Genomic DNA, 19,807 nt, shown 5'->3' with positions numbered 1-19,807 from the left:
AGTTGTTAGAATTACTTATGTCTATAGACCAGTTCATTGTTATTGTTTTGATCCGGTATTTCGCGCACGCGTGCTGGACAGGTAGGCAAAAGGCGAACACAATGGCGGATGCAAACAAAGGAAACGACGAGTTCTCGACGTATTTTTCTTCTTTAGATAACGTATCACAAGATCGTTATAAGAGTAAGTTGATGGTTGATGGTATCAGATTGCCAGATTTATACAGCAAAAGCCTGAAGGGACGGAGTGAGTCTGTGAAATGCTGGCCAAGTGTTCCGTACCGTGACATATACGGCTGCCTTATAAACACGCAGGCCAGTACACACGAGAGAGCATGAAAGCCATGAAACAACTGGACGACTACAATTATTTTATATTGGGACATAGGCAGCAGCGACCCCATGAGGGATTAAGAGGGTCAGAAAATGGATGGATGGATGGATGTTTAGACATGTTTGTGTAACATCAGAAAGTGGAGTTGGACACAAACCGCGCCTCAGCAAAGAGGAAGACCCGCCTGGTAGGTTAAAAAAAAAACATTGTTCACTACGGATTATTTTGGTGTTTTTGTCTTATTAAAAAGGGTGGGGGTGTCGGTGACGTTGAAGTGTAAACACAGACGTACTAGCACGCGTGAACAGGGGCGTAATGCAGCTGCTGTCTGGAGCACATTATTGCACACTGATTGCACAAAGAAAACTAAAATGATGCGCCGTGCTGCTGCTGCAGCGCATCGACTCCGCTTCTCCCGGCCCCTTCTAGCGATCGCCACCTCCCCTCCGCCGCTATTTAAGTAGAACAATGACTAGTGCAGAATTAAGTTGTATTTACCTGAGATGAAGTGTAGACTGCAAATTCTATCGTGGTATGATGGCTCCCCCAGTCCATTGGGAGTGTCTGCCTGCGCTCTTTTCATTGAAACTATCCATTTCTTTCTTTTTTCTTCGTCCTGTGGTAAACGACAGAAACGTACATCCGACGATTTGGAATGCCTCTGTGTGCAACCGGGAGCACAACAAGTCGTAGGCATTGTTTAGATTCCAAAAGTAAACTAACTAAAAGTACGCTCTAAATCACCCGTTTTGTCATGTAGTAGACAAGAACAGTACTGTTTTTGCCTACCCGGGAGTCTTGATTGCTGCCCTCGTCCTGGCTGCAAACCCTGCTATGACTGCAGCTAGGTCTAAGCTTCATAGCAGGGTTTGCAGCCAGAACGAAGCAGCAACAGCTGTCTGCCTGAAGTAAAAAGGGAATCACGGCTTCCTTAAGTTGCGAATAACACAGAAAAAAGACAAGCGAGCCAGCGCATGAATGCCATGGATTGTTACCAAGAGTTATCAAGCTATTTCCAACTTGGTTGGAAATGAGGCGGAGTTGACTGCATTCACTATTTCTGCCGAATGCACGCTCCTAACGCAGCAGATACAAATTTTGTCAGAAGTAAAAAATCTCTGTCAAAGCATCTTAACTTTCTAGCAAAAACAGGGCCAACTGCTGGTCCCTTTTCATTCCCGGGGCAGAGCGGGGCTCCCTCCATTGCTTGAAAACAGCTATTTACTCTGGTTTTGTTCCTTCGCCGATCTAAGTCGAATTTTGCTCTTTTAGTAGGACTAGAGATTTTTTTTTACTCTTGTGTTGAGACTGTGAGCTTGTTGCTGATCTTTTGTGATCCATCTTTAAAACAGTCGGTGTTCCCTAATGCCTCAGTGGCAGTGGAGACTCTCAACAAATTAACAGCTGAACAACAGTTTGAACTGTTTGAACAGGAGCACGTGGTACGTCACACACACACACACGCTTGCCCAGAGGATTTGGCCCGAATCTCTCTCTCAAACTGACTAATGGGGCCTATAGAGGCAATTGCGGTAAAAAGAAGATAACTCTTACACGTCAGGCAATTGTAAGGGCATATATGGGAAAAAAAATAAATAATATGCAACTTCAAAACGTGCGCAACTCACGCAATGCACCATTAATGTGGGATCAAACTTGAAATTCTTTTCTCAAAAAACAACTATATGTGTTACATCTATAACTTCAAACTCATAGCATTTATGAATAATACATGGCAAAGCCGGTATCTGTTTCGGATACTGTTGATGTAAACTCAGTCTGATACACCAGCCCAAGTCATTTGTGAGAGATATTTAGATGTTAGCAAAACTCTTTTCAAACATCATGTTTGGATATTTGATTTGCACAGGGAACTACTTAGCAGTGCTGGTGCATATTTTGAAAATAATTTTTAGTGGTCATGTATTATATTGATGATCTTAAGACTGAAAAAATGTGACTAATGTAATTTATATGCTTACAGCCACATAAGAGGTTGTCAAAGTGAAGCCAAATTGTATGTTTGGATACTAGTCACCATTAAGTTATTTAATTTCGCCTACAGAATCATTAAAAAAAAATCTGTAAAGATGCCATAAAAGATGTTAAACAAAAATGTAGTTAAGACATGAAAAATGTGAACTGATAGAATAGTATTTGGCATTTTTGGGAAAGCTAAACTTAACTATTATCTTTCAACTCCTGATTTAAAGGAGCCAGCATTTTCTGCACATCTAAATGTGTTTTTAAGAAGTTGGTTCCAAATAATGTAAATGCTGCATCCACATATTTAGTCCTTTTTATAGGAACACTGACTAAAAACTTCTTCAAAGAACTGAATGATTTATACTTGACAATAACTCTGAGCTGTGCATTGGCCCAAAACCATTCAATTCAAGATCTGATCTAATTTAGCATGATACCAGAAAGTCCACCAAAGTTTCAAGTCTACAATCATTATGTCAATTAATTGTGTCAAAGAAAATTTCATTCTTTACTACTGTGAAATAAGCTTTTGGTGCATTCCCATTCAGACCTATGTTGTTTTAAACTTTCATAAATTGTGACGCTGTGTTCAAAATCTTCAATGGAGAGCTCTGAAGATATTTTCTTTTCAATATTTACCTAAAATCTCATGTTAGATACTTGTTATTAAGGCATCAAATTTAGTTAGTAAAATATCTGCTTCTATTTAGTCAAGTTTCATTTATTGAGCCAAATACAAAAAAATCAGTCTATGGGAACTGAGCTGGCTGTATCAGAGTGCTGTTTTTGCAGCAATACCTCACTTTTAACGTTTAGCTGAAACTCACCTAAAAAATCCAGGATTTTCTGTTAAATTTATATAGATTAAAGCTATTTGGCAAACAAAGGTGAAAATTACCGGTTTGCTGTGTAACAAATGCGCTCATTGATCAAAGTGAACCTTGACTCCTGTCACATTACTCAGCCAATACATTTCTTAAATGAATGCTGGTTGAATTTGATAGGCAGTTTTAACACAGTGATTAATTTACTGATATACCGTAATTGGGGTTATGTAATTCTTATTTAATATTCATAGTTGTTCTCTCTTATGAGTTTTTTTACACAAGAGGCTCAAAAATGAGTAGCAACCCTATCGGTTCTGCGATCCAATACTTCAGAAATAAAGTATGTTTTTTTGAGTGCATCTGCCTGTTCAGTGTTTCCATTTTTGTTGGTATCAGCTGAACTGATAAAAAGGGCAGAGCAGGATATTAGATGACACACCGCTGACATTCACCTGTGAAGAATTGCAATTATGTGAACACAGGCAAGTGCTGAAACTTGGATTAAGCTATTGTTTGCATTATAGGTCCATCAAGTAGTCATTTGATAATTTATTTTCAAGAAATCATTGTCTTTGTGTGAATATCTTTCGGAATCTAAGCAACACATCCAACACCAAAAAAAAAAAACTCAGATAATGTGTCCATGCATTGCTTTCATGATTGTTGTAGAGAAGGATCCAAATGCAGTGGGTTGGTTGCAAATCCCATGTAGGTAAAACATAGGAATCGCAGGAGTAACTGTTCATGGAATGCCAGTGAAGAAACAGACACGGAGATTACCAAAAGAATAGCAAATAACAAACAGCAGCGAGATTGTATACCAACGGAGGGAATGGAAATTCCCTCCGTTATATCGGAGATCTAACAGGAATATTTCCAAATGCACAAAGACCAGAAAACAAAAGTAAAATGGGACACAAAACTAACAAGGCAACACCTTAGAGAACATAACAGGAAAACTGAGAAAAGAGAGACACAAGAGAAACCCAAAAACGTGTAAAGCCGACAATTAAATTTTAATATTCATAAAGCCTATCTGAATATATATGCTACTAAATTAAAGCAATGTATTGTTTTTTGTTGTCTTTTCCTTTATCCAGATGTCAATGAATGTGAAAGAGATCCTTGCAAGAACGGGGGAATTTGCACTGATCACGTTGCTAACTATTCCTGTGAATGCCCAGGGGAGTACATGGGAAGGAACTGCCAATACAGTAAGTTATCTTGTATTTATCTTAGAATTATAAATTTGTACTTAGTTTTCACATCATCTGATTGTGCATCTACTAGCTGTCTGTTTGTTAATAAAGCTAACTTTTCATTCACACTTTTCTATTAAAACCTCAGGTATAGGCTACGAAACAAAAATAATATTTATTCCAGCTCACTGTGTTAATTTCCATAATTTTTTGGCATTTATATTTATGCAAGTTTTTATCCTCCTTTTCCTGTCTCTTTCATGTTGAGGATTTGTGCGTAGCTCTTCCTGGCAGCAACACTAGTCCTGACCACAGCAGCTCCAGCAGCTCTCACGCAGATTTAATACCAGCTGCAAAAACACGGATCTGAAATATGTGAACTTTTATTTTCCACTGCAACTGAAGTTTGATTTTCCCCTATACCAACTGAATAGATTTCAGGGTAATGTCCATACATACACTAGTTACCCCCACTGTGTAATTTTGTAGTTTTTTTTTTCTGAAGTGTTAAAAAAGAGGAAATTATGACAATATGTAGGTATTCCTTTGGATTATTGGGATGGTCTGATTTGAGTGTGTGTTTAAACACATTAGATTTGACGTGAAACAATGACCAGAAGGTAAAAATGGTGACTCTCAGCTGTAATTAGATGGTGTTTACACCTTTAGAAGATGAAGAGTACAGAAAGGATATCCCATTTATAAATATCCCAGAGGGCTACAAGTCCTTCATCGTTTTGATATTACAAATGTCAGCAACTCTTAATAACCCTAAAGCTAAAAGGCAGCACTATACATTTATTTTTTGTGTGTGCTTCTTTAATTTAAAATATGGTGTGCTGCAGAATTGCCAGGCTTGCTTTACTGATGTGTGCTCTCTGTGTAATATTGACACACAAAAGGTGAACAATTTCCCTGGTTCACTTTTTTGGGTGTGTTACACACTATTTTCAAAAAAAAGGAGTAAACTTGTTGAAGCTTGAAATTATCTAAATGTTTAGTTAGACTTCTACCATTACCTTTTTAAGGCTGCCTTTTTAAAGCAATTGTTATTTTACCAAGAGGTGTCAAGACCAAAAACAAATTTCAATCTGGTGAGACCAGAAAAGGGGCAATTAGAGAGATCTATTGACATAAATTAAAAGTTCTTTGGCGCTCGGACCCTGGCAGAAGATGTAAAAGATGCAAATGTCTATGAGTTTGGATGTCCAATTTAGGATTAGGATTAGTAAAATCTTTTATTTAAACCCCATATTAACAATAAACCTTATTAAAACCAGTATTGAGTTAACTGTCAAAACTGTTAAAGCATAAGACAACTATTGGTTTAACAACTCTTGTAATTGGTCTAAAACACGTTAACAGAATTCTTCTGTAGCTAGTGCTAAGGTAATCATTATTAGCTTGCAGCTCAACATGTCTATTATAGCTGGTAAAACTGTTCAGCACTCTATCATTGAATCCCATTCCACAAACTGATCATCATCCACCCTTGGTGGTACAATTCAGTATGGCGTCTCTTAATAGCTTGCAATTATGTACTTGTGCTTCTGTATCATTGAGTCTAATATTCATTGTGGAGGGGTTTGCTTTAAACAGAAATATTTTGGAAAAAGCCCGTTTGGGTCAACAGAGAGGAAACAAAATCAGTAAAAAAGGTTATTGAAGCAAGTCTTGAGTAAATCTCCACTGCTGCAAAGTATTTTATGCAAACATATATAGACTCACAGGCCACTATATTGGGTGTACCCCTTCAATTGCTTGTTGACACAAATAGTAAATCAACTAATCACATGTCAAACACTCAGCTTGTCATGGTTGTTGGTGCCAGGTGGGCTGGTGTGAGCATTTCAGAAACTGCTCATCTGCAGGTACTGTCAGACACAACCATTACATAGGTCTACAAAGAATGGACCAACAAGAGCAAATATCCAGTGTGCTGCAGTTGTATGGACTGAAATGCCTCGTTGATGCCAGAGATCAGATGAGAATGGGCAGATGCATTGAGATATGTTGGAAACAGTAGCTCCTATAACCACTTGGTGCAAACAAGCATATATAAATGCATAACAAGTCAAACCTTAAAGCAGATGAGCTACAGCAGCAAAAGAACACACCAACTGGATCTCATTTCAGCTTAAAAAAATTGGGCTACAACTTAAACTGACTCACCAAAATTGAACAATTACAAACTGAGAAAAATATTGCTGGGTCCTAAGAGTCTCAGTTTCATCTTAATATTTAGATGAGAGGCTAGGGCCCATATCACCTCATTTTAACAGTCCAGGATGGTCTGCCTGGTAAAAAAGTGTTCATATTTTGTAGATGACTATGTTGAAGCCTTTTTGAACATAACTTACTCATCTTCTGATAGCTAGTTCAAGCAAGGCAGGTTATTGTACCAAAAACCTCATATCATCTGAAACTGGTTCCTTGAACATGTCAATGAGTTCACGGTGCTTCATTTATGTTAAATGTTTAGAATAGAAACATCCTTTATTGTTCCAGAGTGGGGAAATTAAAATGTACCAGCAGCAAGGTCAAGGGCAAAAGGAAACATGCAGATTCCCACAGAAGTAAAAAAATATAAAAACAAAAAATGAGAATAACATAAGTTTAAAAACATAAGAAAATAATGTTGTTGAATACATTTTCTGACAGTATATATATATATATATATATATATATATATATATATATATATATATATATCTTTTATTTCGATTTAATAGTCTTTCCAAATTAATAAAATTGTGGCTTTCAGTAAAGTAGCATTTTGTTTAGTTTGGTTTTGAATTAGCTGTTTTAGCAAGCAGGATACAATAGAGTAATGTGTCCAGACCGTGTTTGTTAGCATACTCACAAATCCTACATGTTGTTGTTAGTCTTTAGTGTCACAGAAGAAAGAGTGGTTTATGTAAAGTGATTACTTTGTCACTCTGTTCCTACCCGATTCTGAAAAGACATAGGTGATAATTTCTCATCCTTGAGCTTAAGGAAGATGGACGAGTAAAGTGGTTGTTGTGTTTCAGAATGATTTAGTGCATAATATGTTCAGCTAAATGGACTTAACCTATCATTTTTATCTGTATAATGCCAGTGGTACATGTTTACACGTTAACCAGAGCTCCGTCTGAGGTAGAGTCTGTCCATTTTGCTTTTTGAGTGGGGAGTTTTGAGAATCAGTTGGCAACACTATTTTCCGAAGACTAAGCTTGCTAAATTCTAAAATTAATTAATCTAGGCAGGAAATATGTCATGCTTTGTTATGTCAAAGATTTATAACACTTTGACATTCATTCTCAAACATAGGAATGTTGAGGTGTCAAAAAATTGGAGTTGCACAGTATTGTGGAACATCTGCGTGTGTGTGTGTGTGTGTGTGTGTGTGTGTGTGTGTGTGTGTGTGTGTGTGTGTGTGTGTGTGTGTGTGTGTGTGTTGTGGTGGGCGGAGCGGGATGTGATGGCAGATGTGCAATGTTATTATAATGTTATTATACTTGATCAGACATGTTTCCTTAACTTGGGATAGTTAAGGATTGTTCGTTGTCCAACCTTTGGATTCTCCTTTTTTGCCGCTAAGAAAAGCAAAATGTCATTCAAATCTTATGATTTAAAAAAGAGGGATTTTCTTGTAAGACCCCACTGTTTTATGTATTCTTTCTTGTAAAGATGAAGACAGTTTTAACAGGTTCTGCTGATAGTGCTTGTTATGATATTCTCATCTTTTTTTCACAGTGAAACACATTTCAGTGAGAAATAGAATTAACATAATACTGGAATGAGTATCATACGTCAAACTCTCAATATGGACTTTACATATTTTATTTAATTATTTATTGAAGATGGTGTATATGCCTGTACTGCAAGCACATGTCATCTCCTCTGATTTGTTCCATAAACTCACAAGGTGTGTGTTGGCAGACCTGTATACACTGGGTTATGCAGCTAATACATCTGTCCATTTTCTATTTGTTCTTTTTTGTATGTAGATACATATTGGACCAATATGTATTTGCAATAATATTTGACCTATATATATGTAAATATATATTGGTCAACTATGCAAATCATATTTGCATTTATGTGTCATTCTATTATTTAATTACTGCTTATATTTATTTATTTATTTGCTATATTTTTGTGTATTTATTTTATGCTTATGTATTTATTGAACAGTTATTTGTTTTTGTCTATATTTATTTTTGAATATGTCAGAGTCCGTCCTCATACACAATCACCCATGTATTTCTAAACTTCTAATCCTACATTATAAGCACGCTTTCATTTTTGATGTGATGTTATTAGACTTTGCCAGAATATATATTTTAACTAAAAGTTACACTGTGACTTAAAAATGTTGCTGTTGTATCAAAAATGGTATCAAGTATGAAGTATTTTTCTTAGAATTGGGGTTGAGTTTAAATTTTTTGTATCATTACAACCCTATCTGTGACAAGGGTGAAAGAAATATTGTACCTTTCGCAGAATTGATAAGCCTTTAGCAGTATTTCTGATCTGAAGAAAGCTAAACAAACTCATCATGAGCATTTACTTGCCTAAGCTTTTCAACTAATGTCATTACATAAACGGGGAGGGGGGGGGGTGTTTGTTTGTTTTTTTAAGGTCCACTGTGGGACATTGGTTTTGTTTAATTATTGGGTTCATCTCAAATCTAAATCCTTAAGAACACGTGAATATATTGCATTTCACCAAGTCTCATTTGTCATCGGTGGGAAGCCCTGTTGTATGGCTGACATCTGTTTCTTCTGCTTATCAATCTTTCCACTATCAACTTTTTCTGCTACATTCTCATTAGTATTGCTATGTTGGCTTTAATTTCAGTAGGGTAGTAATTTGTTTAGGGTCCAGTCAGAGCTTCTGGGAGGTGGATTCAGCTGTCACTGCACGCTAGTGTTGGTGTTAGCAAAGCGCGCTGTCGTGAGGCTGATATATGCTCAAAGGGCAACAGGGCAAGGCCCGAGGGCCGGCTTCCTCTGCTGCTCTGACAGACGGCTGGCAGGCAGCTCGTTAAGACTGGCCCATCATTGCCACAAGGTGAAAGGGAATGTCGCTTTGCAGCAGAGTCTTGTCACAACATCCACATATTATAGCTCATGAGAGTACTAGCCAAGAGCTAAAGCATCTAGACAAATATGATATTATGCTTACGCAACATAAGTCCATAATGTCAGATCTTCCAGAGGGGAAAAAAAAACTATCTTTGTTTTTTCAACTGTTGGAATTCAGATTTTGGTTGTTAACACATTAAAAACCACAACAGCCAATGAGAACAATGGCTATTCTCATTCATCTAACATATTAAAGGCACAAACTTAAGTTCAGTCAAATAGGGGGTATTTAATGAAACTTACATCACTGGTGGTGCCAAACCTTCCACTACGCAATTTAAAAGATGCCATGTCCAAGAAAAACGCTTTCATATCACAGCCACAAATATTCTATTGAGATTTTTACATAAAATTAAATAGAACATATTTATGAAAGCACCAGGAAACATGTATGTTTTATATGTATTCCTCCCTTTTTATTATGATGCTCCCAAATAAAATCCATTGAACCGTTCCAAAGTTAAACAAATAAAAGCGACCTGAATATCATCATTGGTGTGGTAGATTGAACACAATGACAAAACTGTTATAGACTATATGATACTGAACAAGTGCAGTGAAAGTTTTTATACAAAATGTTTACAGATAACTGGCACAGAGATACAAAAACTAAATGAGACTACATTTGGTTTAGGCAGCTTACCTAGGGGAGACAGGAACATTTATTCCTCTAGCTTGCAGTGCATAATAAATGTCTCCGGGTTTATGTAACTTTTTTCTCAGATGATTTCATGTTGCAGTTGCTTGTTGCTTTTTTGGTTTAGTTTATTTATTTAGTTTGTTCTCATGTGTAAAAAAAAATATTCGGTGAACCATGAAAGTAAGTAAAGCCTGGCAGCCCGTGGGGGAAATCCTGGATTTTTGTGCCGGCTTATTGACGACAGAAGAATTTTGAAAGATCATGCAAAGATAACAATCCCTGCGAGCCTTTTATTTGGCAAGTTTGTACAAAACTAAAGCTGTTTATACTCAGACTTATGAAGAGATCCAAATTAAGTTGATCTATGTTATACTGGAAACCCAGCTGCCTCTCAGAACTCTGGTAGGAAGCCTGTGTAACCACCTACACCAGTCTGAAAGCAGTGACTCACATTGAATGAACCAGTCAAGAGAGATTGATTTACCATGCTGGAATATATGAACACATCTTTCAGTACACACACACACACACACACACACACACACACACACACACACACACACACACACACACACACACACACACACACACACACACACACACACACACACACACAAACACTTGTGGATATTCCCCTTCCTCTCCTCCAGCCTATAGTGGATCCTCTCTGGACTCTCTTCAGACATTACTCAGTGTCTCCCAATGCTTCCTGTTGACTAGACCCCTACAGTTTTAGCAGCTGGATAAGTTGTGCTGGGGTTGTTTTCAATGTTCCATTCTTCCCTTACTTTTGACTTTTTTTGCATGGTTAAGTCCTCTCACAGCTCTCTGTCTCTGCCAGTTTCATTGTGTGGTGATGTGTGTACGTGTGCCTGTTCTGTCTGTGTCTAAGCACAGAGCTTGAAAAAACTTGGAGTTTGTTTAAATAGTGAAGGCTGCATCATAGCTTTCGAGTTGTGACTGGTTCAGGTGTCTATAAAGACCATTTTGCATGGATTCAGTTCAGTGGCAGTTTGCACCTCAGCCTGCATGTGCCACCTGGGCTCTGACTGAAGTTTGATCATGACATACCTTCATTCATTCGGGAAACTTTGAGGTTACCTGAGCTTTTTACTTCTTTGTAGTTAAGTCCAGATTTGTTTAAATATTGGTGGGGGTTATTGCCTAATACAGCAGCGGGGAGTACTGAAATTAGTTGATTAAATTTCATTAAGAAATTTAAAAAAACTCTAAAAAAATCCACTAAATTTATCTTTCTTTGTTCTATTCCTATTATCAATAAAACAAAACATCCAAGACAACTCATGGACTTCTGCTTAAATTCTTCTTAGTTAACTCACAATAGTTTTACACTAGTAAGGTTAAATCAATGAAACTTGTTTTACTCAGCTATCAAAGGTTGCTTCCAGTTTTTGTTTACCTTTGCTCAGTAAACATCGTAAACAAATGTCTTGGACTAATCCTGCGAGTTGATATTAATTTTAATTTTCTTATATTTCCTAAAATGAAATAACATTAGTTTAAACCAGTGGGTTAAATGGACTAATTTATTGATTTTTATTTGGCCCTGCACCATTGTGGGGCAACTTGTCCCATAACCAGTGGGTTTGACAATACCCCAACCCACCTCCGCTCTGACCGTCCCTGCTTTGCCTGCTGGCGCTGACTGCATGGCAGCCCTGCTTGTGTCAGTGTAGCTGACAGTAAATGTCGTTTAACACTGTCAGCGACTGAATGGGTGACTGAATGGATGAATGACTGAGAGTAGTGTAAAGCACTTTGGGGATCCTCAGGACTTCATAAAGTGCTATACAAGTACAAGCCATTTACCTCATGTATGTGTTCTTATGTAACAGAGCTTGGTTGTGACCAAGCAATAGTAGGGTCAAGCAACGTGTTATTATTTTTTTAGTTTTATATATCAGCAAATGACAAATAATATAATTTACAGAGTGTCTTTTTTCCTCCACTGTCCCTGCCCTGGCTTCGTACTCACACTTCTTTTTAGTTACTTCCATTTCTGCTTTGGGTTTTAACTGAGTTATTCACTGGAACATGCAGGTTTTGCAGCAGGTGTACCACTTTGTTGTCTAGACAGAGAGACATAAGCTTCAAGCATCATTACTACTTCCAACCGAATTCAGAAACCACAGTAGTCTTTTCCTTGACTGTGTCCATGTGATGTATGTACTTTTAGCTGTAAGTAAGCTAAAAGTACATACACCTTCTTTGAGGGACAATTGTTTTTCTTGCCTAGCTAACTGCTTTGTTGCCATACTTCTGTCTCCAAGCACACCACATTCCATGCATATTCATTCTGTCAGTTTGGTAGGCTGTCTGCGCAGTAGTTGTTCATGCAGCTTTTCCTCATTAACAAGCCAAAGATTACCCTTATTGTCATTAGTAACAAAAACCCTATATCTTGCCGCATTCAGAAAATGGGTAGGGATATCTCATTATAGAACATAATGGAAAAGTTTACTTAATTCAGGGATTCAACTTCAAATAATACTAGAATATTATATAAAACCACTAAACAAGTATTTTTAATCTTCAAATTATATGTTATGGGGTTAAACAATCATGGTAAGAATGCTGACTTTACAGGTGTCAAGCAGAAATTTATACTCTCCACAGGGGAGTTAAGCTATAAAAGGTAATTGCCAAAGTAGCTTGCTGCTTACAGAGGGCTGTATTTAAGCATATCAATGGATTTCTAGGTGAAAGAATTAAGTATGGGACAAAAAGGTACAGAAGCAACAGCGATAAGTGTAACCTTGAGAGAATTGTGCAGCAAAACCCCATTATAAAGTTACACACACCAACCTATCCAGGGCATGGGCTGTTGCATTCCTTGTGTTAAGCCACTGCTGGACCTGAGACAAGAATAACATCTTCTTTCCTGGGCTAAGGAGAAAAGGGACTGTGCAATTGCTTAGTTGTCAAAGGCCTCTTTCCAGATGAAACTACATTTTGTTTTTCATGTGGAAATCAAGATCCCAAAGTAAAGTAAAAGAAAGAAGAGGAGTAGAACTGACGTTGCTGGAGATCCAACAAGAGATTCCCATGATCAAAAATGATTTAGAGAGCCATGTCATCTGCTGCTGTTGGTCCACCGACTTTACTTAGGTCTTCAGCCCAGCTGTTTAACTAATTTTAGCAATCTAATACATTTTAGAACCCCTTATGCTTCTCTCTGGTGACAAGCTTTATGGACGTGCTGATCACATTTCACAGCAGGACTCTACCGGTGTGATGAAAACAGAATTTTGGGTTTTTATTAGTTTCAATCCATAATTATCAAAAATAACAGACATTCTTGAAATATATCACTTAATATCTTCAAATCTATATGAAGCTGTATAACTTAATTTTCCCAGAACAACAGAACCACTCTGTAGATTTACAGTAACTTTCGGGCAGTGTCCTGATGTATAAATTAAACTGTATAGTTGTTGGAAATCAATTCTTGTTTTCTGCAAATCTGAGGTTTATTTTTAGTTTCATTGTGATGAATTTAGCTGTCATGGAGAAGTATATGTCACATACTCAAACAGTGTGACTATTACCAATTAACAGGATTTCAGAATATCCAGTAAACACCTGCATTTTTCTTCAGACTAACTGAACTGAGCTTTCCCCCAAAGCCAAAAAAATATGAGCTGTTGCACCCTCCATTTTTAGTTATTGCGGATGCAATTTTTGGATTTACCTGAAATATAGTCTGCATTTCAGCACAACACTGACATTATTGCTGAGAAGGCAGCAGGTAAAGTTTTTATTTGAAAACAAAAATCTCTTCTGAGCTGTAATCCTTTGCGTTTATGACAACTATTTGCCTGACTTATAGTCTAATTAAAACTTAAGCATCTGTCACAAATAATATGCCTAAGCCCCCACTAGAGCTGGCAGGCTGTTTATGGTTGGAGCTACTTTGTCAGCTTCAAGAAGCAAGAGATACATTTTTTTAACTTAATGATTGCAAATTAAAACGTGTTCAATGGAAATGCAGTTTAATACCAATTATGGGTGAAGAAGTAGAAGATCCTAAGTAAAGCATTGCTTGATTGAGGTGAGCAATTTTATTTTAGCAGTTACATACAGCATACAGCTTTACAGGATTGGAAAACATACATGTTTTCCTAGTTCACCTCTGTAAATAATGTAAACATGCAACACAAATATGGGAGAAAATAAATAAATGACAGAAACATAAATAAAACATGAACACAACTAATATTTCAGATGTACATAACATACATCAGGACTACTATGTATTTCTAAAACATGAACGTTAAATTAGCCTCAATCCTTTTACAAAAGTGAATGACTGAATAAATAAATTGGCAGAGAGCTTAACCCCACAATGGCAGACCCAAAGTTGCTCTTTGCCCACCACAGATAAGTCACAGTGCAGATGGAGGTGCTGGCTGCCTGGTTGGAGAGTCTGAGCACAATGGATCAGAGACTGATCAGGCACTTCATTTCAACAATGCTATAATATGGCTGACTAAAATGACCTATTATGATAGAGTCAAGCTTGTACTTTTAATGACAAAATGCATTATGATGGGGAATGTTGCCCTGGGCCCTGGCAAAGCTGTCAGCTGGTCTGGGTTCATCCACAATAAATAACAAGGGGTTGACACAATTCTGTGACACCACAATATTGTATTCAACTTACGGTAAATAAGCTAAGCGTAATATTAACTGATAGTTACATTCCAAGTATGAGACAAACAATTCAAACTCTGCTCTGGTCAACTTTTCCTTGAAGGCACATTACCACAAAAAAACATCAGGGACATTAACATTACTGAAACACTGCCTGGTGCAGAACAATGCAAAGTAGCCAAAGGTGCTTAAACAGCACCTCTGCCAAATCCAAATTGCTTTGGTAATGCAAATTATTGAGTAATGATGTCTTTGCACTGCTATTTTATAACTTTAAGGCTGAAACTATAAGGTTTGAAAAATGTTTCTTTTTGGAGAAGAAACTGTTTAGCTAGACGGAATGTAAAAAATATTTTGTGTTCAAAGAAAGCTAAAGAAAACAAAACAGGTTTATTAAGTAAATGACCTGTAAATTCTTTTGACATTTTTTTGTTATAAATTGCATCAAGAATGTGCCTCCCTGGCTCTTTCTAATACCATAGTGTATTTTGCCCCATTCTTTTCTTGAAATTGCAGAACACTTTTTACAGACGTTAAAAAGATAGTGTTCTCTCTGAACAGCACATTCTTTATGAGATTAACCTTGCAAAATCACCTTTTAATTTTTCCGCAGACATTAAATGTATTTAGTTTACCTGGACAAAAGAGACAGGATAATTGTGAAAACAAATCCAACAGTGTTTATGCCTAAACCTTCTTTAATTTATTTAGTTTTTGTTTCTCACTTGAATGCTGTGGATGTTAAATTGTTTAAGTAATGAATATAAAAAAAGTACAGAGCTGGCCAACAATACAGTAAGTGCAGTTCCTGTAGAGCAAAATAAGGGGTTCTGTTCCTGTTCCAGCTTTTACTATAAGAATTATTTTACCTGAAACACCCCAGACTAAAGAAGTCTCTTGGAGAAAAGATAAAATGTTTCAACAAAGAAGAACCCAACCAAAGGACCTATTCAAGTTTTTCTTTTTGTTTTTGTATCTGGATTATTGAGACGTATAGGGACACCTTTTACTATATTTGAAACATTCAGAATGTTGCTGGTTTAGATAAACCAACACTAATAGAAGCTACAGTGAAAAGTTAAAATCATCTTCTCAGCTAATGACACTGTTACAGCTTCAAGCACCTTTGACACCGTTACTTACTACAGAAGCCCGTCCCCCTATAATATGAAACCCACCCCACACTGGCAGCAACTTATTTTGTAGGTTTGAAAACCAGCCATTCACACCTCAAAGCTGAGTAATACTTGCGTGTTCACAAAAAGACATGAAGATGGAGAATACAGCCTGTTTGTAAAGCCCATTGGGATCTCTTTTAAATTAAATGTTTAAAAAAGCAATTTGCTTTACTAAATACAAACTGATGTCTTTACGTACGGTGGGTTGTTGTTTTAGACTTGATTTATGGCACAATTGCAGTGTGATTGAACCAGAAGTGAAAATCATTGTTTGTACCCACAAACTCGGCCAATAAACTCACCCATTAAATGACACCAATATTATATGTATGCCGTTTTCAATCACAGAATAAACAGTAACAACAGCATTTAACAAAGTGATGCTGCTTTAAAATTCTGTGCCATTTTATGCCTGTACAGGAGAAATTGCTAGGCAAGAACTCCTTTGAATTTCCCCATTTTGAATGAAACTTACTTGTGTGGTTCGTGCCAAGTTACAAAATTTTGGAGGTGCATGACTTTGCGTTGAGATGGCATGTGCAGGCTGTGATGGCGTGATTGCGTCTCTTTTGGTACGTGCACCCTCATGCCCTTTTTAATGCAAGTAGAAACCTAGCTTCACTTCGTAAACAAAAGTACTTACCACAAACTACAATCCCCTCCCCTCTCTCCTCTTACCCCCTATCTTCACTAAGGACCACTGAGGAAGATGTAAATAGGGTTGATCAATGTCAGAAGACCACAAAAGCTCCAGAAGCTGATGGTATTTTTTTCTTCTTGCCTGAAGGTCTGTGCTAGTCAATTGGCCCCATCTTCACTCAGATCTTCAAAAAGTCTCTTGAGCTGTGTGGGGTTCCCTCCTGCTTCAAATATTCCACCAGCTTCCTCATCCACAAGAAAAGCACCATCACTCTGTCAAATGACTACAGACCTGTTGCCATGTAAAATGTTGTCATGAAAACCTTTGATCAATTGCTGTTAATGCGTCCGAAGGACATAACAGACCCCTTCATGTACCCGCTGACTTGGGCAAACAGAAACAAGTACTTGTATAGTTGTACTTGTATAGTGCTTTAACTAGTACAACAACCCCAAACGCTTTACATTACAAGTGTAAATTGCATAACAAACTTCCTATCTCCCACACCACTAAAGTCAGTTTGTGACTACACTTTCTCCTGCACCACTTTAGCCACCCAGGCACATGTCAGGATCCTCTTTGTGGACTTCTGCTATGTCTTCAAACACATCAACCTGGACATCTTCCAATATAAGCTCACCAAGCTCACAGTGACATCCTCTACCTGTCAATGGATCAACAGCATCCTGACTGACCGGCAGCAGTTATGTTTTTTTTTTTTTTTTTTTTAAGAGCTATGATTTTGTGTAGGGAAATCATGATGAAATCGTGGTTGTGATTTTACCACAAAAATGATATTAAATATAATTAAATATTTTTGACATATACCTCACTCCTAATTCTAACACACACAAAATAAAATTGGGTTTTCTTTAGTTCTAAGCAAAATTTATCAGATTTACCAATAATAAAAAATGTAAAGTGTCGCCATGAATCTAAAGAATTTATTTTAAATATGCTTTTCACTATTTGAAGTAAAATACTAAAATAAATTATCTTTTTGATGATATTCTCTTTCATTGAGATGCACTTATAAAACATGGGGACAAAGGCTAAAGAAAAAATGCATTTAAATTGTTGATGTTCAGGAGAGAACACTAAGGAGTTGTGACTTATTTATTTTGGAGATAAAAAAGGGTGGAATAAACCAAAATGTGACAGAGAAACTTGATGACCTTACAGCTGCAACCTTGTGGTATATTTGAAAGTCTAAATGCATTCTACTCACACATTTTGCCTGTTTTGAAAGCTTCATCTGTCTTTCCTCCTTTCTTTTTCCAGAATGCTCCGGACCGCTGGGCATGGAGGGGGGTATAATCTCCAACCAACAGATAACAGCCTCCTCTACCCACCGTGCTCTCTTTGGCTTGCAAAAGTGGTACCCATACTTTGCACGCCTCAACAAGAAGGGGCTGGTCAACGCCTGGACGGCTGCCGAGAATGACAGATGGCCGTGGATCCAGGTAAACCACAGTGACAGGACAGACATCACGCAACGCCAGCTCAGGGCTAGAGAAAACTAAATTAGGGCACAGGTGCAGTCTTAATTGAAGACAGGCCCCTTGTTGTTTGTGTTTTTAAATAGTAAAATTTTACTTCCATTTGTTACACTTGTTTAGAGTTAAAGATTAGTACAGAATGTTGATTCTGGTTTAGTTTTACTTGCTTGGAATAATTAAAGATACTATCAAGTTGATGTCACATTAAAAGGTCCATAAAAAGTGTGATTACTATACTATAGAAGCAAATAACACCAAAACCCCTAATTCTAAGGACATTATTATTTAATCAACTATTTCTTCAAAGCTTTCTGTCTTCGCAAACATAGAAATGGACACAGGAAAGCCAATGACTTCCTGCCAAACAGCTAAAACCCACAATTCAAAAAATGGGTATTTTTAGAGCTAGGGTCCCCATCCTCTTACAATCACTGTCACTGGCTGCATAAAATAACATGGAAATCAGCTGAGCACGTTCTTCAGACTGAGTTTCTGACAGCATGACCATAGTGACTGATTTACCAAAGTCACCATAAATGATTTTTGCAAATAAAATAAAAAAGTAAGGCCACTTTCAACAAAAAATGGGAATTCATCTGTTTGAATCAAGTTAATGGAATTCTTATTTTAAAGAACCGTGCGACACGTAACGTTGATGCTAGAAAAGTATAGTTCCAACAATGACGCAAAGAGAGGGAAGCATGACACAATAAAAATAAAAAATTCAGAAGGTTTGATGTTGATGCCATTTATAGATAATGAATAAGCCCCTGACTGCATACATTTCAGAAAGAAGGGAATATTTATTATACGAATGAGAGACAGACAGATTTCTTTGCTAATAGTTGCTACAGGATCTGGTTACACTGCCATAACCAAAATTTAATTAAATAGTTGTCAGCAAAAGCAAAAAAAATAATAGTCCAAACCAGGGAATGCTTTCTTATGTTCTACCCAGATGAATATGACTGGTGCACAAACAGACCAACAAAAGAGGAGAGAAAGACTTAACCATACAGTAGAAGAGGGTGGCAGCAATTAATATTGAGCAGATAGCACAGATGTAAATCAAATTGCATACACAAAATGGTGAAGCAAAATTTTACACAACTACAGAAAATAAGGAAAATGCAATGCTTTTTAAAGTTAAAAGTTTACCATCAAAATTCAAGTTCTGAATCTTTATACAAATGAGTAGCTATTTCCTTCTTTTTTCATAAAGGAATTTGTATTGTGTACATCAGTTACTTAATATTCATAGGACATTTAACAGGGTATTGCGACTTCCATTTTATCCTGAATAAGTGTTTTTTAGGAAGACAAGCACCAGGCCCACTCTCATCCCAGACAGCTCAGTCTTCCATACAGAAGACTGAAATCTCAAACGGCACTCAAAATAAATTTTTACTTCCAAATTTAAGTTTGTTTGTTTGTTGTTCTATTTTTAGCTTGACATGGCGTCACTTAATCTTGCATGACTGTTGCGATGACAGCAAGCTTTGAAGCGTGAACACACTTCCTTTTTCAGATATGTGATAGACTGATCCGTAAAAGAAGAAGAAGACTAGGAAACAATGAAAAGCAGCAAAAAGCGGAGTTCTATGTAGCCACAAACAAACAGGAAGAGAGAGCTAAACATGCAAAAGAAATAAAAGGGATAAGAAGAATCCGGCACTGCGCAAAGGTGCGAAGAAACATC

The 19,807-nt window shown here is 37.0% G+C and overlaps 1 protein-coding gene across 2 annotated transcripts in view; it reads left to right on the top strand.

The window, feature by feature from the left end:
• Nucleotides 1-19,807, top strand: part of edil3a (EGF-like repeats and discoidin I-like domains 3a) — a 185,162-nt gene that overhangs the window by 89,801 nt on the left and 75,554 nt on the right. Inside the window, exons 4-5 of one of the 2 annotated variants that reach the window (XM_036144398.1) lie at nt 4,247-4,360; nt 17,891-18,072. In XM_036144398.1, the coding sequence (XP_036000291.1) occupies nt 4,247-4,360; nt 17,891-18,072 (296 nt within the window). The remainder of the gene's footprint in view (nt 1-4,246; nt 4,361-17,890; nt 18,073-19,807) is intronic. The other variant, XM_036144399.1, reaches the window with a different exon arrangement.

This window comes from Fundulus heteroclitus, chromosome 12, assembly GCF_011125445.2.
Source record: "Fundulus heteroclitus isolate FHET01 chromosome 12, MU-UCD_Fhet_4.1, whole genome shotgun sequence".
In the NCBI taxonomy this organism is placed as follows: domain Eukaryota; kingdom Metazoa; phylum Chordata; class Actinopteri; order Cyprinodontiformes; family Fundulidae; genus Fundulus; species Fundulus heteroclitus.
Note: the sequence above shows the minus strand (reverse complement) of the source record. Positions and strands in the feature narration are given on the sequence as shown.